The sequence below is a fragment of the Micropterus dolomieu genome, linkage group LG05 (assembly GCF_021292245.1).
Source record: "Micropterus dolomieu isolate WLL.071019.BEF.003 ecotype Adirondacks linkage group LG05, ASM2129224v1, whole genome shotgun sequence".
In the NCBI taxonomy this organism is placed as follows: domain Eukaryota; kingdom Metazoa; phylum Chordata; class Actinopteri; order Centrarchiformes; family Centrarchidae; genus Micropterus; species Micropterus dolomieu.
In genome coordinates, this window is record NC_060154.1 from 24,826,553 (window position 1) to 24,844,466 (window position 17,914).

At 39.6% G+C, this 17,914-nt stretch overlaps 3 protein-coding genes across 11 annotated transcripts; 1 reads left to right on the forward strand and 2 right to left on the reverse strand.

Moving 5' to 3' along the window:
- Positions 1–3: 3 nt before the first annotated feature.
- LOC123971041 (vacuolar protein sorting-associated protein 4B-like) lies at positions 4–6,785 on the reverse strand. Its single transcript, XM_046049569.1, has 11 exons — positions 6,597–6,785; positions 5,050–5,161; positions 4,797–4,947; positions 4,352–4,404; positions 4,110–4,229; positions 3,876–4,032; positions 3,631–3,779; positions 3,460–3,541; positions 2,427–2,646; positions 1,039–1,179; positions 4–957 (listed from the first exon to the last, which is right to left on the reverse strand). Exons 1-11 carry the CDS (start codon positions 6,615–6,617, stop codon positions 856–858), a joined length of 1,308 nt encoding a protein of 435 aa, XP_045905525.1. The 5' UTR covers positions 6,618–6,785; the 3' UTR covers positions 4–855.
- Positions 6,786–7,027: 242 nt separating this feature from the next.
- ankrd29 (ankyrin repeat domain 29) lies at positions 7,028–16,438 on the reverse strand. 9 transcript variants are annotated; one of them, XM_046050097.1, is made up of 11 exons: positions 16,270–16,438; positions 14,795–14,949; positions 11,327–11,542; positions 11,053–11,151; positions 9,793–9,891; positions 9,449–9,547; positions 9,003–9,101; positions 8,712–8,810; positions 8,315–8,410; positions 7,549–7,647; positions 7,028–7,453 (listed from the first exon to the last, which is right to left on the reverse strand). In XM_046050097.1, the coding sequence occupies exons 3-11, from the start codon at positions 11,330–11,332 to the stop codon at positions 7,370–7,372; spliced, it is 780 nt and encodes a 259-aa protein (XP_045906053.1). In that variant the 5' UTR covers positions 11,333–11,542; positions 14,795–14,949; positions 16,270–16,438; the 3' UTR covers positions 7,028–7,369. The 9 variants fall into 9 exon arrangements, with proteins under 9 accessions (XP_045906053.1, XP_045906055.1, XP_045906051.1 ...); XM_046050099.1 differs by lacking the exon at positions 16,270–16,438 and adding an exon at positions 15,827–16,127 and having other exon boundaries at positions 14,795–14,925; XM_046050095.1 differs by lacking the exon at positions 16,270–16,438 and adding an exon at positions 15,827–16,127.
- cts12 (cathepsin 12) lies at positions 14,097–17,737 on the forward strand. Its single transcript, XM_046050020.1, has 8 exons — positions 14,097–14,127; positions 14,817–14,962; positions 15,051–15,170; positions 15,812–15,976; positions 16,063–16,284; positions 16,393–16,561; positions 17,060–17,165; positions 17,261–17,737. The coding sequence occupies exons 1-8, from the start codon at positions 14,097–14,099 to the stop codon at positions 17,358–17,360; spliced, it is 1,059 nt and encodes a 352-aa protein (XP_045905976.1). The 3' UTR covers positions 17,361–17,737.
- The last annotated feature ends 177 nt before the right edge of the window (positions 17,738–17,914 follow it).

The following is a 17,914-nucleotide window of genomic DNA, read 5'->3' on the forward strand; positions in this document are numbered from 1 at the left end:
ATGACCGCTGTAACAGGTTTTATTTATAACCAATAAGTCACCTCTGCACACCCTGAAAAAACACCCACGTAAAGACATACTTCAAACCCAGTGGCAACACAGTTTGAGCATACTGTCAGGATCATTTAGAACATACTGTAACAGACTAAAGGCTGAAAGTCGAAACTTAAAAGTGTAGAAAATGTGTGCACAGATGTTCACTGGCCAAAGTTGATCAGAATCTAGAATTTATGCTTTTAAAAGCATTATTGCACAATATTTAAGCTAGTAATTACAACTTTATATGTAGTGAAATACAAATAACCAGTATAAGGTTGTCTACATGTTGAGAAGAGAGCTACCATTCATACATCTTATAAAATAAATTCCCATTTATAAAAGCCCACCCTGAAACTGACCCCTTAGACTATATCAAGAGGTATGTTGTGTTGAAAATGTGCATTTACTCACTGTAGCGTCACCACCAGCAAAATAAAACCAAGGAAAACAAATATGAAACTTTACAAATGTCTAGATGTAAACATGAGCCTCAGTCGAATGATAAATTAGCAGTAAATACTGCTGATTACTGATTGAAAGCAAAAGTCGTCAATTAAGATTTTGATCATAAATTAATTATTTTAGTAAATTCTCCAGTAAGAACGGCAAACATTAGTTTCACATCTTTAGGTAATATTTACTTTTCTGATCAGACTGAGAAAGTAAGAACTTTGGGCTCCACTAACCAGTGATTGACATTTTACACCATTTTAGACACTTTACAGACCAAAACATTAATTGAATAATCAAAAGCATAACTGACAATGAAAATAATTGTTAGTTGCAGTCCTGTTAATGAGTAGAGGTTGAGTATTATTAGCCCTCTTGACCAAAATCTTGAGTAAACTTCTTCAGCTTCTCCAAGTCTTCCTCATTCACCGTCGGCTTGGTGCTCGTCAGTGACCTCAGCATGTCGGCCTGCACGGGAAATATCAGAGAGGTCACAACAAATGCTGATCGAAAGACTACGTTTTGTGTTTTTGTTGAGTCTTTTCTCACCATGCTCACGACTGGCTCTAGAAGTTTCTCCCCAGGAACGTCCATCCACGTCATCTCTATGGCGTTGGGATCACCTGGCGAACACGGGGTCAGGAGGTCTTCCACCTCAACGCCGGGGTTCTTCCATGATGACCCACGAACCTTAAGTAATGTGCATTTGTGTGTGGATGGACAGAGGTAAGGACACAAAGAAAAATTATAAACTAGGTAGTTCATTATGAACATTCTGTAGTGATTATAGTGTAGGTGTACAGACTAGTTTAGGGTGAGAATGAGAAACTATTTTTAAATTAAAATGTCTATTAGTGTATCCCAGTGTTCGGGCAGTGCAGTAACTGTTACAATTTAGAACATTATTTCACTGTAAATATTGATGCTAAACTATTATTTTGTACTCCACAACACAGAAATAGAGATAATTGCAGTGATTAAATAACAAGACTAATGCACAGCTTTGCTATGAGTTAAATGATCAGCATGCTAACATGCACACAGTGATAACATATGTTCAGCAGGTACAATGTTTTCACCATGTTCACCATCTTAGTTTCATGTTAGGAAACTAACATTTGCTGATAAGTTATAAATAGTTATAGAATACAATCTCTTCACGTAGCATAGTTGTCCACTGCATGCTAACTCGCTCACAATGAAAATGCTAACATGTTAATGTTTAGCAGTTAATGTTCACCGTGTTAGCATGCTTACATTGGCTAATTAAGCTGATGGGAATGTCATTCGTTTTGCAGGTATTTAGTCATTGCAGTTCGCTCTGAGGTGGACATGAATATGTGGGCCAAATTTACACTACTGGTCAAATGTTTTAAAACACCCCAATTTTTCTAGTTTTTATTGAAAGTACTTTTGAAGTAGTTCAGTCTAATGAAAAACCTTAAATGGTGCAAAAGTAAGCAGCAAACTGACAAAGTTATGAACCACGTTTATGTCACCAAAACAGACATTTTCAGAGACATAAAATTAACAATTATTCATTATTTCACTGTAGGATCAACCAATAACTAACTGGTCTGTCTTCCTTCATGAATTGCTTTTTAGTTGCATTATTGTACAAATAAAGCTTCTGGGGGTGTTTTAACACAGGCTGTTTCAAGGTGTTTAAAATTGAGACAGCTGCAGGAATTTGTTTTTCCATCAACTTTTAAGGAAGTGTCCCAATTTGTCCCAAAAACATTGTTTTGGTGGCAGTTTTCTGCTAACTTTAGTACCATTTAAGTTTTTCACTGGACTTGAACTATGTAAATCCATCCGATAGCGGTTGAGTCATCTGTCTTATTTTGGAAAAATATATTCCTGCTGGTTTCCTAAAAGACTTCTATCACTTTGAAATACGACAACTAGATGTCAACTGTTGCTGACTGTGTGTGTACCTTTTTGAAGTGAGTGGATGACTGAACCTTCCTCACAGGCTGCATGAGGGCGTCTCTAACGATAACACTGATGTCTGCCCCGGAATAGCCCTCTGTCTTCTTGCCCAGAGTGATGAAGTCCGCCTCTGTCAGTTCATTGGGGGTGGAGCCCAGATGCAGTTTGAACATGAAGGAGCGGGCGTGCTCCTCGGGCAGAGGAATGTAGATTCTCTTTTCAAACCTTAGACAGACAAGAGAGTCAATCAGCCATTATGAGGCGATTTTCTCTGTGAAGCCGAAATGTTTTGTGAGTACTTTGCTCTTTTCCAGCAGCATGAGATGAGTGAACATCTGAAGACGAGTTGTTGTGTAAGACATTGTGACTGTATGTAACATGACAGGTATGACTAAAACTAGTTTAAGACCACATCTGAGGGATCTACTCAATAAGAAGGTTGGGGCAGGGGCGGGGTATAAAAACACTGCCGTCAAGTTGGACACATTCTACCTGCGTGAGTTTACTGTGAGACAAGAACAAATGCTGATCTTGCTGCATTTGTCAGATCAGGCAAAAGGTGGTTCCAACTTTGTGCAGCTGGTGAAAAGCAACTGCAGTCGCCGGACTTAGAGAACTGCAGCCGCCTTGTTCCCGCGAGGTTTTAAAGTCATGTGACATGGTGAAGTTTTGCAGCGCCAGTGAAAGTCAGACAAAATTTCTAACCAGCATCCCTTATTTTAAGTCCAGCTTGCATCAAGTCAAACGCACCTATTATCAGCTGTATTTTTTTACTTTTTAAGTACTATTTATAACAATAATAAAAATTTTATTGTTAAACTGCATTATGTTATGTTATCTTGGTGAGGTCTCATAACAAATGTTAGGGATAATCTTTATGTTATGTGTTTCTGAAAAGAAGAAAAAAAAAAAAAAGAATATCAGCTCATATATCGTCTTAAAAATCTCATATCGGTCGTGCTCTAGTCTGCATGCTAACATGCTCACAATGACAATGCTAACATGTTGATATCTAGCAGTATTGTTCACCATGTTTACCGTCTCCTGATGGCTGAGTCCAGTGTCCACGGTATATTTGTGGCTCCCAGGACCAGGATTCCATCATTATCATTCCCAACACCTGAGAGGAAAAGGACATCGGTCACACTTCATGAACACACGGCTATTCAAATTTTATCTCAGATTTTCAGGTTATCTCTTCTTGCTCACCCTGCATCTGGACGAGGAACTCTGTCTTTATTCTGCGCGCTGCTTCACTCTCGTTCTCGCTCCTGGAGCCGCACAGGGAGTCGATCTCGTCGATGAAAATGATGGAAGGCTTGTGTTCTCGGGCTAAAGTGAACAGGCTCTTCACCAACCTGGAGGGGGGCGGAGGGTAGAGAAAAAAAATACATGTTTAGTGTCCATTTATCATATTCCCAGTTTTATCATCATGGAAAGAACCTGGGCCTCACTTCTCGCTTTCCCCCAGCCACTTGGACACAAGGTCGGATGAGGAGATGGAGAAGAAGGTGGAGTTGTTTGCTTCTGTGGCTACTGCCTTGGCCAGGTAGGATTTCCCTGTTCCTGGAGGGCCAAACAGAAGGATTCCCCGCCAAGGAGTTCGCTTTCCTACACAAACAGATGCCATATTATTAAATACTATTCATTTTCAGGATGTTTCAAGTTGTTGCTCTTGTTTTCAGTACCTGTGAACAGATGAGGGAATTTGATGGGCAGGATCACAGCTTCTTTTAAGGCTTCTTTGGCCCCCTCAAGTCCAGCTACATCGTTCCACTTAATATTTGGCTTTTCCATGACAATAGCACCTGTAGCAGAAACGTGTTTGATTGGCACTTTATAGATTGAAGCATTCATTATTTTCTGAATTGTCACACAATGATAATGATGTTTTGCTCATAATAGTTTACTGCTGCATCATGTCATTCACCTGAGAGTTGATTTTCGAACTTCTTTTTCTCTGCGTCGTCGCCACTTTCATTCCTGAAATTAAATGACAACAGGCCACATCGTGATTTACTGACACTTCATTGAACAGTGATTTGTGCTTTTTAGGGCTATGCAGCAACTTGATTTTACAGATCCCAGAGTTTCCTAGTAATTTCGTAGAAAGAGATTGATAAGAAAGAGCAAATTCTTAGGACAGTTCCTGAAAAAGACTAATAATAGAGAAAATGGAGACACTGTTCATTCAACATTCGGTCAACATGCAAAAATGTTAAATCTATTTGGGAGGAAAACATTTCAACAACTCTTGAGTTTAGCGTTTCCAATAATAAATTACTATTTATGTGGGTTTAAATGGATCTCAGCCAGTCATTAATACTAAGTAGTTCTTTCAGTTTTGTGTTGGATTGAATTTCGGTCAGTCTCACCCTTTGTCATCCGACTGGGACACTTTGACAGGTTTGGCCGGAGGACTCTTCTCCTTCTTCCTCAGATACTCCTTCAGCTGCTCAGCTCTGTCCAGGTAGTCCGCACACTTGGCCCTGATGCTCTGCGCCGCTCGATCACCCTGGGCCTCATCTGCAACACAGTAAGCAGCTTAGCTCATTGTGCAGTGTTGAATAGATGGGGCAGTTTAAACAACAAGCAATATGGTGAGGAGTCATAAGTCCAGCTCCTTACACTTGACAACATGAAGGAAGTATTGCACTGCATGCTGATACAATCGGAGGGCCTCTTCGTAGTTTTTGGCTTTGTCCTCCTCTGCAGCTTTGGTTGCCAAATCTATAGCTTTCTGAGAACGACAGACAACATGAAAAAGAAGAATTTAGGAAACCACCTTGTACTTGTAACACCCTTTAAAATGATTAGTAAATACTGTGTTTATTATTGTTTAATAACTAATTTACATATGCTTTGTAGTTTGTAGAAATAATACAAACAACTTTTGGGTTGACAGGTTGTGAAAAATCCTTTTGTCTGCTGTTTGTGCTTTCTATTTGGTAACAGTGCTTTGATTCTGTAAATGGTGGAAATCCATTAATTAATACTCAGTGGTTAGTAATTGATTTATTAACTATTAATAAGGCTAATACCCACAACATATAAAGCTTTCATAGAGGGTGCTTTATCAGGAAGTTGTAGTAAAAGGGGAGTGGTGGAAAAGGTAGTCTGATTTACTAAAATAAAAGTACCAAACACAGTAAAAATATCCGTTATAAGTAAAAGTCCTCCATTGAAAAGTAAAGGTACAGACGTATTATCAGCAAAATGTACGTAAGTCAAGTAAAAGCATAACGCATTATTGTATATTAGCTTGTCAATACAGAGGGATAAATGTAACATTTTACTACTATAGCTGGTCCAGGTGGAGCTAGTTTTAATTACTTTTACATAGTTAGTTAGGTTAGTCCAGTGGTTCCCAACTTAGGGGTCGTGCCCCCTTCTACTCTCATAAGATAAATCTGAGATGTGAGATGATTGACAGGAGAGAAAACAAGAAAAAACAAAGTTCTGGTAGGCCTACACAAATTTCTATGAAATGTTTTAAACTTTCCTCTAATCTTTGTTTTATAAATTAAATATTGGTTAATTTGGGCGCTTTGGGTTATTCAAATCATCTGAGAAATTAAGGGGGGAAATGACTCTTTGGTGGAACAGCCAACTACTCAGTGACATCTAAAACAGGAGGAACCCCAAGGAAACACAGCTTCTTTATACAGTCTATGGTTGCAAGCTAAAAAAGGCTGTATACCACGGGTTTCATTTTAACAATGCAGTGTATTTAATGTAAATGTAGTGGAGTTAAAAACAACAATATGTCCATCTGAAATGTAGCTAGTGGAGTAGAAGCGTAATTGCATAAAATGTAAATAGGCTACTTAAGTACAGACCGAGTACAACAAAGTTTTACTTAAGGAAGAGAAAACATAGCTACTTGGTTACTTTCCACCACTATAAAAAAGGAAACATCAAAGGTATTTTTCAAAACCTGGCAACCCGATTGTTATAATTAACTTGTAGCTAATCCATAAGTACTGCTAAATTATTTAATAACTAATAATGAAACCATTAGCGTAGTTATTTCGTACAAACCCCGGTACAGACTTTCTTTTTAAACGTATGTAGTTTTAAACGCTGAATTAGCCATTTAAAGTTACTAAAGCTCGAACTGTTCTGGTGACACCGCATTATGTAACCAGGTAGCTCAGTAAAACTTTGTCACTCACCTGTAAATTACCACCAGCCATTAGGTTTTGAGATGTCGTTCAATCTTAAGCCTGTTGTTTCAGGTAAAACTGTAAAGCCGCTAACACTGTACCTTTCTTTTTGGCTGTTACTTGCTACTTATATTTCATTATACAGCAATCGCAAAACATCCTCAAAGAAGTTCGTCTCTCTTCCGCATCAACAAAAACTTGACTGTCACTTCCGCGATGATCACGTGACAATGTTCTTGGCTACTTCATCAGCTGGTGAATAGATATTTCAGTCAATCAAAGTTATTGTAGTAATATATATCTGAGTTACATGTATACCATATGTAATATCTGCTTAATTTCTTAAAATACTATTACACTACTTTTAAAAATCTATGTCTTGAAAATAAAATGTCTTGATCCTCATACATTAAATAAACATGCACACTGCCACTTATGGATTGAATAACAAATTTACAGTTTATTACATCTATTAAAAAGGCAAATAAAACGTGTGCAAAATATCTAGAAATCTTACAACACCTGGGGTAAACAAAAATAAATGCATATACTGTAGAACAATGGCGGAAAGGAGATGATGCACATGGCAGATAAATGCATTTTGGTCGCACATTGTTGCTCTAGATTTTATCCAGGTTTATTCAACATATGACAGCTTCGTTTCAGCCTCAATCAAAAGCAAGCACCATGTACAGTACATGTTGTAGGTGAGCAGATTTGCCCCTCAGTACATATCATCAGTGTGGTACAGGCAGGCATGAAGGCAGGAGTCTGGGTGGTCATCAGCTGCCTCCATTTAAGATTTTTGGATGTAAAACCTTTAGGATGCGATCGTTCTTTGTAAGATCTGCAGGGAGTTCATTATTCTGCAAAACACACATGAGAAAAGGTTTACAAACCGAAGTGATCTACTTATGTTCTGTCGGTTTATCAACTAATCTTTCAAATCTAAGTACCTTACCTTGTTGGGTAGTGTGGGGTCTGCGTTGGCCCCGAGCAGCAGCAGAACAGTCCGAACATCTCCACCCATAACAGCTGCATGAAGGGCAGTAGAGCCGTTCTGGAGGCAACAAATAAAGATATTCATAATGCTAATTGCATAATACATGTTGTATTCTCCAGTTGTTGATGTAAACCTGTGCTTTATCCAGTGCTGCAGTGTTAGTATTAGAGGAATAGTTCGATCATTTGGGAAATACGCATATTCCCTTTCTTCCTCATATAAAAAGATTGAAACCTGTCAGTACGATAAATTGACAGAGCCAACAGCTAGTCAGCTTAGCTTAGCATTGAAAGAGGGGGAAATATACTGAACAAAATTATGAACGCAACACTTTTGTTTTTGCCCCCATTCATCATGAGGCTTTTTGTATATATAGTCTTTGATCTTTGAGTTCAGCTCATGATGAATGGGGGCAAAAACAAAAGTGTTGCGTTCATAATTTTGTTCAGTGTAGCTAGCTTGGCTCTGTCCAAAGGTAAAAAACAAAATTCTCACTTATTAACATGTCAAATCTATTGTGTTTGTTTAATCTGTACAAAAAAAATGGAAGTGTAAAAACAGCACTTTGAGGTTTTACAGGGGCTTATGTGCCAGACTATTTCTTGGCTGGAAGCAGTTACTTCCTGGAGACTTATTGTATGCCAAGGTATCGATCTTCCCTCATTTAACTCTCGGCAAGACATGTAAGCATATTTCCCAAAATGCCCATGGCAGCATCCTCTACCTTGAGAAGGCCAAGTGAAGGAGAAAACTTGAGAAGTTCCTCGACGACGCTGTTGTGTCCCTTAAAAGCTGCTTTGAATAACGCTGTTGATCCATCCTAGACAGACAGCAGAGAAAGCATACAATTGTTCAATGAAACAATGTCCTCTTGAGGTCCTCTTACTCAGTTTCTCTGAGGCTTTCGACCATATCACATGGCCCTCATCAGCAGATAACGTGTGCTCATTTGTCATTGAAGTGTATATGTTCAAACTTTGAGATATTCTGAGTGTAAGAGGGTGTGAGCACACGAGCCTGTTGTGTCCAAATGTTCTTGACACTTTGGAATCTGCCAGTCAACAATCCCTTAATGTACTGTACACTTTTATATGCTTTATTAATTCCAAAGAACTACATACTTGTCTGTCAGCATCCCGATCTGCACCACGTAAGAGTAGCACCTTCACCACCTCACTGTGACCCATCTGAGCTGCCATCCACAGGGGGGCAGTGCCATCCTGGAGAACACAGGGATGAAGGACATAAGATGGTGGAGGTGAAGAGAAAGATGAAATTAGGGTCACTGCAGGCACGAGATAACCTGGAGGGATCAATCAATATATCAAAGAGGAGCTGTGAGCTAAAGAGACAGAGACTCTGTGACTGTGGCCTTTAAATCCCTCAAAACACTAAAGAGGTGAGGGCATTACCTCCCTCACTTGGTTAACCTTGGCACCAGATGAAAGCAGCTGACGAATCACAGTCACATGGCCCTCCTGGGCAGCAAGAAACAGAGAGGTGGCACCATCCTGAAACATAAAGATATCATCTCATTCACGCACATTAATCATTTTCTGCTAGATCTGTAACAATGACAGAAAAGCTTCCAACTAAGCAGAAAAGTGTTACTATATTACTAATATGTTATAAATGTATGTTTGTGCTGTCAGGTTGTTTTGCCCTACCCAAAGGACAGACACTAATCCTGCCAAATGTCAGTTGTGTCTGACTCAGCAGTCTGCAGAAACCTGAGAGGCTGGATTCCAGCTGCCGGGGCATTGTGTGCAACTAACCATCATGTTCCCGACAGACAGAGGCACTGACGATGAGAGGAGACAGGTCTAAAAAAAAAAAAAGACAACATAAAGGGGCTCACGTTCAGCTGGTCATGAACATTGGCTCCATTCTTCAACAGGGTGTCCACCACCTTGGAGTGTCCGTGCTGCGAGGCGACAGTGAGAGCTGTGCCACCGTCCTGCCACAAAAACACACAAGGAAAACAAGCAAAGCCAGGAGAACAGTTGATAGTCACCACTGTGTGTTACATGCTGCAGAGGGAACGTCACTAAAGCCTCCAGAGGTGTAAAAAGCAGCCTGACTGTCAGAGTGTGCATCATTTTTGTCTCCTTATCTCTATACGAAACACTCTAAGTCTGAGATGATAGCATCACAGCAGAATTAGAAAGACTGTGGCACACATGATTGTGCCCTGCCTCATACCTTTGTCTGGAATTCAGTGGAGGCACCGAATTCAAAGAGGAGTTTCACAATGTCATTGTGACCCTGCTGGGAGGCGAAGAACAGGGCAGTAGAACCAGTCTGGAAAGGATTAAAAAAAAGATAGTTGTTTTTCATTTTGAAATCAACAGCCGTCCATGTTTGTATCTATTTGAGATGTAGAATAAAAATAGTCAATTAAAGGCCTTGTTCAAGAGTCTTTAGCAGCTGTCTGGAAATTCTTTCCGGTAGATTTTGCTTTCTATGTTGCCGATTGTTTCTTATTCTCAAGCGCAAAACTCTGATATATGTGTGCAGATGTGTTTTCTTAAAGCCAAACTTTTCAAACATAAAGCTACCATTACAGAAGCTTTATCTAAAGGATTAGTTTGTAATTTTGGGGACTGCGCTTCTTTGCTTTTGTTGCCAAGAGTTAGATGAGAAGATTGGTACCACTCTTTGCTCTGTGAGCTAAATTAGCTTAGCTTAGCACAAAGACAGGAAACTTGTTTGTTCAATCCATTACCGACAACAGTCCAGGTTTGTCTGGTATTTCAAGGAAGTCTCCTGGTGCCCTCCCGTTTTGTTATTTCTCCTGGTAAATTCCTGTAATTTGCATGGCCCTCAAAATTTATTATGAACAATTGTCATACACAGATCCAAGTTTTGTCTGATGAAACACAATCCACACACTACATACAATTTCAGCCCATCTGTCACTGAAACCCACATTTTAGTGGTGCGCAGCTGCTCTCTGCAGAGGCAGAAGGGCCAGCGAACTTATGGCGAAAAAAACTAGGTATTTTGAAACCTAAATGTTGGCAGGTATGGTTTAATCCGTACAATAGGTTTGTGTAAGTGTAAAAACAATAATTCGCTGTTTTTCAGGGATCATGTCCTGGAGCATTTGTTGACTGGGAGCAGTGACTTCCTGAAGTCTCCTATGTCAGCCAGCAGGAAGTTAGCTTAGCACAAAGTCTGGAAACAGGAAGTGGAAACAATCCACCTATCAGCAGCTCTAAAGCTCACTAATTAACATGTTATATTCAATTTGTTTAATCCTGGAAAAACATGAAGTGTAAAAACAACAATTTGTGATTTATAGGTGTCTATGTTTGGACTATTTCTTGGCCGGGAGCAGTGACTTCTGTTAGATCTGGTTACCTGGTAACCCCAAGTGACTACAAGACTCCAGATTCACTGTGACTTATAGTAGGCTATTATATTATTTATATGGGCTAGCAAGTTATTTTCCCATCCTACCTCTCTCTGGTAGTTGATGTCGGCTCCTTGCATGATAAGGTCTTTGACACATTCATAGTGGCCACTGTATGACGCCACCATCAGCGCTGTCGTTCCATACTGAAAAGGAACATGGCACCAATAAATTAGGAGTTTTATTGGAATGCCTTCCTGGACAGTATGAAACTGATGAAACTGCTAAAGTCTGCAGATTTAACACATGAAGCCCTCACTTTTTATTATGATGAGAAACAATAATAAAACAAACTGGGGGTGACATTATGATGGTACACACACACATGCACCACAGAGGTAAGGCTTGAAGCTCTCTGTCTTCCTACCACAGGTGGGTTATGGTTAAAGCGTGCAGCTGAGCAGTCAGGACATGCAGCGTCCGTACACTGTCTCTGCAGTCTGCGTCCACGCGCCCGCTGTTGAGCAGCAGCTGAAGTAGAGCCAAGTTCCCTTTCCTCGCTGCCCAAAACACAGCATTAGCCAGGGGTGTTTCCTTCTGGAGAGTAAATACACACAACAACCACTCACCTTAAACCACCATTATCGTATTATGCACTCTGACAGTAGAGCACAGCCTGAAAATAACAGCACACTGTCAAGTGAAGTGTCTAAGTATGAATGACAGTTGAGTCATCAAGCAGGTGAGCTAACTGATCAATAATCAAACAATCACACTTACACTCCTTTCCTCTCACAGACTTTAGGGATTTGGATTGAGTTTTTGCATCAAACAGCGCAACACACACGTGCATACTATACAGGTAAATGTGTGAAATTTAAGAAGGAACACAGGCCAAATGACACCTATTGTACCCGCACGCGCATGTACACAAAGCTAGACTGTATGATCGCATTAAAGTCCGATATAATTCCAGCTCGCACCGGTTTCTTTTATAATTAAATAGACTCTGAAAATGAATAAGTGTGCACTTCAAGAGGAAGCAGGTGTAATCTGTTTTCTCATGGAGGCCCTCCAGGCTGACGGATGGAAAAGATTGGTTTACCTTAAAAGACATCCTGCAGACCTCATTCGTGACTCATGGTTCTTCCTGCGCAGTCACTGATTAGAGACGATGCTGAGCGCCTCTCGCCGGTTTTACCGCACTGTGTTTGGGTGTTGGCGGCGCCCGTTCGCGGACATAATAACAGCCGGAGAGACAAGTCAGCTGTGCTCATCCTCTGCAGTCAGTGCTGCACGGAGGCACGCGGCGGGCCGCTGGAGGGCGCTGCTGCACGCGCACACAAATGTTATCTGTGTAAAGCCGGGTGGATGGGTACAGCTTTGAACAGTGGTGGGGAGTGACTAAGTACATTTACCCACTGAGCTTTAGTGTAATTTTGATGTATTGTGCTCCTTTATACTTCTACTCCTCTACGTCTCAGAGAAAAATATGACTTTACAGATTAAGATTTTACATTAAATAAACCTCTGATAATGTAACCACCGTTTCGGCTCATTATAAAATAATTGCTAAAAGCAGATTACTGTAATGACTCAAGAGGTTACTACCTATATCCAGTTATTTTATTAATTGCTGTACTGGAGTATATCTATTGTTATTATAGGCTACTTCAGATAATCAGTGTACCCTTATCCCACTTCTCTACATACCCTATGGACATAAATTCTTGAAATGAACAGATATTGAACAATACACTTATAAAATATGACACGTTGTTAAAGATTAAACCAGTGGTGCATAACATATTTGGTTTGTGACTCCTTACAGTGCCTGATTTAACCTTTAACAAGCTCTTGCGTATTTAGTGGTTCCACCAAAGATAGATTTACCTCTCTAAACTTCACAGATAGTTTCAACAAATTAACAGTTCAAGGTCCAAAGGTGTGAAGTGATCCATTATTTCACATAGAATGCAAAAGTTAAACAAAAGTTGAAGAAGAAATGTGTAGCAGAACTCTTTGTTTTCTGTCCCAGTAATCATCTCACAACCCCACAGATGTGCTTTATGACCTTTTGGAGGGGCCCGAACCCTTAGGCTTAGAACTACTGTACTACCTAACAGTATATGAAGTAGTTAAAATTAGGTCCACTGTGACATGCTACTCTAGGAAAACACTGTTCATGCATAAATCCATCAGTAACAACAGTCGTGGAAAGCAACTAAATCTATTTACTCAAGTACTGCTTTAATGTACAATTTTCAGGTACTTGTACTGTACTTGAGCATTTCCATTTTATGCTACTTTCTACTTGTACTCCACAAATGTTGTACTATTTACTCCACTACATTCATCTGACTGATTTTGTTACTAGATACCTTTCAGCTAAAATTAATTACATAAAAAAAATGATAAAATGCACTGCATTATTTTATATTACACCAGCGGTGCCAGCTTTTTTGGCTTGTGACTGCTTATAAAAAGTCAGTGTGTAGTTTGCACCCCTTTTCTATGACTTGTAAGCAGAGCCACCAAAGAAACATTTCCCCTTTCAACATCTCAGATGGTTTAATTTCAAATCTTATCCAATCCACACAATTTTTCACAAAAAAAGCAAAGCTACACCAGTAAAATGCTGTTTACACATTGATGCATCAGTATTAACAGTCTACTAATGTAATGTATAATAGTCTAACAATAACAGGGTTCACCTTTCTGCAGAATGAATACTTATTTTATTTGACTGATACATTTTTACTTAAGTAGGATTTTAAATGCAGGACTTCTACTTGTAATGGAGTATTTTCGCATGAATGTACTGAAATCTTTACTTAACTAAGTGGTCTGTGTACTTCTTCTGGAAAGTTTGATGTCAGGTGTTATGGTCAATTATAAACTGGTATTTGAAGGATTTACAATATTGCAGCTTTAGCTCTCTCTAAATGATAATAGAGGAATCACCGAGGAGGAGCAGGGAAAGCATCTTATTTTTGTTGACTAATGTCCCTCTAAGGTGCTGGCATAAGTGTTTTTTGTGATTTAGGGATTTGGTAAAGTATAGTGGAAACATGTACTTGTTGCCAGCATATATAAGGAAGGTTGGTAGTGAGTCTGCTGCTGTGTGACTGTCCAGAGTCACTGTCAGACCATGGAAACAAAACAGACTCGCATCCATGCAGGTAGGCTGGCCGGTGCTTTTTATTTCATATGGAGAGTAGTCTTACAAAAAAATGACTGAAACCTGAATGCGTACCTTTTATTTTAAAGACATCTTGCATTTAAAAATGCAAGTTGCTTAGTTTCATTAAATGTCATCAGGCATGACTTTAGAAGTAGGCTATTTGATGGCATTTAGGTTTGTTCAGTAAACACCCTTATTGTGGCAAGCAGTGGTGGAAGTAAAACTTGCACTACCATAGTGTAGAAATACTCGGTTACAAGTAAAAGTCCTGCATTTAAAATTTTACTGAAGAAAAGTACCAAAAGTAAAAGTACTCATGATGCAGAATGGGCCATTTTTGATGCTGGGTGGTCATTTTAATATATATTATACACTGCTGGGTAGCATGTAAATTTCCTCTCTTGGATCAATGAAGTCCTCTCTTCTATTAACCCTTAAACACTCATGCTTTGTATTATTTTTTAATCTGAATCTGCCATGTAACTTAAGTTATTTATTTTACTTCTGAAATGTAGTGGACTAGAAGTGTAAAGTCATAGAAAATCGAAACACTCAAGTAAAGTACAAGTACCTAAAACTGTATTTAAGTACAGCACTTGAGTTAATGTATTAAATTGATAATAATACAATTTTAATGTAGGTACAAACAAAAGGATTGACCCCACTGTGATGCTCTTGTCCTTGCAGTGCAGCAGGCCAGCTTTCTGCTGAGGGCAGCTCTGCTCTCTGTCCTGCTGTGTGGCCCACAGCACGTGGCGTCAGACTCAGATGAGGCGGTCCTGACCGAGTGGGAGATCTGGAAGAGCAGCCATGGCATATCCTACGATGACATGGTGAGACTGACTCCACAGCAATAATGCAAACACCAACAGTAAGTGCATATATGCTCTGATTCTGTGGTGTGTTTGTGTTATCGTGCAGGACGACATGCAAAGGAAGGCCATCTGGGAGCAGAACAAACGGATGATTGAACAGAATAATCAAGGGTTTTTCATGGGGATGAGGCCGTTCACCATGAGCATGAATAAATATGGAGACCTGGTAAAGACTACTGTTATCTTCTCTTTGCTAAAAGCTCCACAGCCTACAAACTTAAATCAAAGTCACACAAAGCTGCAGTTCAAGGCTATAATAAGTAAATATAAAGCTTTCATAGCTTTAACAAACATAAGTTTAAAAATTATTGACTAAATTTGAACATCCCAACATGGCTGAATTATTGATAATTGCAAACAGTAAAAACTTCTAAACGTTTTCTGTATTTTCAATACAAATCCAAATGTATATATTTAATACAAAAACAACATTATTACATTATAATGTATTCATTAAGTGACAACTATTCAAACTTACAGATGCTAAGCATACTACTATTGTACTGTAGTTTGGTGATTGTTTTATTGTTAAATTACTTTATAAAGCAGATAAAAAAAAGTTGCTGATGAGGTCTTAGACTCACACAGGAATAGTTTAACATTTTTGAAGAGTTATATCAGAAGGCTGACACATCTCTCATATCTGCCCGTTCAGTCAGCAGCCAGTTAGCTTAGCTTAGCATAAAGATTGGAAAGAGGAGGAAACAGCAAGCCTGGCTCTGTCCAGAAGGTTACTGCTCCCCGCAATGAAATATTCAAGCCATAGCCCCCTGTAAAACCATTAATTGCCGTTTTCTCCATATGTAGACGAGACAAGAATACCAGGTTTTGCAAGGTGCGATGATTAATGCCCAGTTCGTGAAGCGAGGGAAGGCTGTCTCTGCCCGAAGGCTGCGTCACAATGCTCAAAAGTTAGACTCTTTGTTTGTCGACTACAGGAACATGGGTTACGTTACTGAGGTGAAAGACCAGGTAAGAAATTCCTAAATTCACTTTTAGTGTGTTTTTATCCAGACTGAATCGTGAACATCTTCAAATCTACTGTGTGTTATTGATAGGGTTACTGTGGCTCATGCTGGGCCTTCAGCACTACGGGAGCTATTGAGGGACAAATATACAAGAAGACAGGTCAACTTGTATCTCTTAGTGAACAAAACCTGGTGGACTGCTCCAGAGATTACGGGACCTATGGCTGCAATGGTGCCTGGATGGCCAACGCCTACAACTACGTGGTCAGCAACGGGCTGCAGGCGACAAACACCTACCCATACACCTCGGTGGTGAGGCTCAACCGGCTGGCTCCGCCTCCATCAGAACAGTTACAACTGTTAATAATTATTCTGTGTCTAGTCCGCCGGTAACTTTTAACTATGTATTTCTCTCGACAGGATACCCAGCCCTGTTACTACGACAGCAGACTTGCAGTTGCTCATATCAAAGACTATAGGTTCATACCCAAAGGAGATGAGCAGGCTCTGGCTGATGCTGTGGCAACTATCGGTCCAATCACAGTAGCCATTGATGCAGATCATTCAAGCTTCCTGTTCTACAGCTCAGGTTAATTGTCTAATAATACTCCTTCTAGTTAATCATTATGTCAGCAATTAAAATAAGACTGCACTGTCTCTACAGTTAACCTTAGCTTTATGGAGCTTTTTTGTGTCTTTCAGCTCACTGTTTTGGTCTGCATCTTTACAGTTTTGTTCATCAACTTTGTCTCCAGCTGCAGCAGGCAGCTGAAGTGTAAACCCACGCTACCTGTCCAGTACCAAACAACAAAACAGACACAGTTAGCAATTAGCTGGTGAACATGTTGGAGCATTTAGCAGCTAAAGAGCCAGATATTTCCCTCAGGAGTTGGTACAGAGCAAAACAGATGATAATGGAGTGAATATTGGATATAATAAATGAATGATAATGTTGCTCTGTATCTACTGGATGATAAGCAGCTGTTTGCTAACAAGTTTGCCATCCCAAATTGAAAGATAATATGACAGCTTGTTAACCTCAAGTGGCCAAACAATCAACTAATGCAGGTGGAAATTTCCTTTGCAGGAATATACAATGAGCCCAACTGTAACCCTAACAATCTGAGTCACGCAGTGCTGCTGGTTGGCTACGGCTCTGAAGGAGGCCAAGACTACTGGATCATCAAAAACAGGTCAGAAAAAAACTCGTTGAACATTATATTTTATGTTACATAGCAACTGTTTCTTGTATTTTGTTTTAACTTGAAATGCTGTATTTTCTTTTTAGTTGGGGTTCCAGTTGGGGTGAAAGCGGCTACATGCGAATGGTCCGAGATGGCAGAAACACTTGTGGCATCGCGAGTTATGCCTTGTACCCTATTCTATGATGATAATAAGATGCCTCAGTCGAGTGTTAATGATAAACTCTTCCGCTGGACTGTCAGTGGGTCTCAGAAAACAACATCAGTCATTGCTGATGTAGCCTGTATCACCTCTACAGCTCTCCTGTCCTATTATCTGAACCTTCCGCTGAACCTTACTGACTCTTTTCAGCCTTTTACAGTAAACACATTACTTCTCTCATGGACGTAGTATACATACTACAAGTTTTATTGGTGTAACTCAAAAAATATGAAAAACCGCAATTTAAGTCATTCAAGTGAGACTACGTAACTTTGGACAGAAGTAATAACACAATCCTTCACTTACAAATAAAAAGTTGCATTTGTAAGTAATAAAATACACTACTGTATTTTATATACTACTTCACAACCTTTCTTGGTGGCTAATTTTGACTAATGTTAGCAAAATGTATGACCGCTCCCCACTTGCTACATTAGCTTAGCATTTTAGCTAAATGCTAAACAGTTCAGCATTAAGCATTATCCCATAAAGGTCAGGGCACACCAGCATTAAAGCAAAATAATTAAGTGGTGAAATC

Bases quoted from the DNA above. Each gene is read 5' to 3' on its own strand.
- cts12 (XM_046050020.1), top strand. From the start codon at position 14,097: ATGGAAACAAAACAGACTCGCATCCATGCAG. The intron at 16,285-16,392 runs GTGAGGCTCAAC...TTCTCTCGACAG, and splicing joins CCTACCCATACACCTCGGTG to GATACCCAGCCCTGTTACTA. The intron at 17,166-17,260 runs GTCAGAAAAAAA...TTTTCTTTTTAG, and splicing joins TACTGGATCATCAAAAACAG to TTGGGGTTCCAGTTGGGGTG.
- LOC123971041 (XM_046049569.1), bottom strand. From the start codon at position 6,617: ATGGCTGGTGGTAATTTACAG. The intron at 3,780-3,875 runs GTGAGGCCCAGG...GCCCCCCTCCAG, and splicing joins TGGCTGGGGGAAAGCGAGAA to GTTGGTGAAGAGCCTGTTCA. The intron at 2,647-3,459 runs GTAAACATGGTG...TGTCTGTCTAAG, and splicing joins GACTCAGCCATCAGGAGACG to GTTTGAAAAGAGAATCTACA.
- ankrd29 (XM_046050094.1), bottom strand. The intron at 11,152-11,431 runs GTACGGACGCTG...GTTCCTTTTCAG, and splicing joins ACGCAGACTGCAGAGACAGT to TATGGAACGACAGCGCTGAT. The intron at 7,454-7,548 runs GTAAGGTACTTA...TGTGTTTTGCAG, and splicing joins ACCCCACACTACCCAACAAG to AATAATGAACTCCCTGCAGA.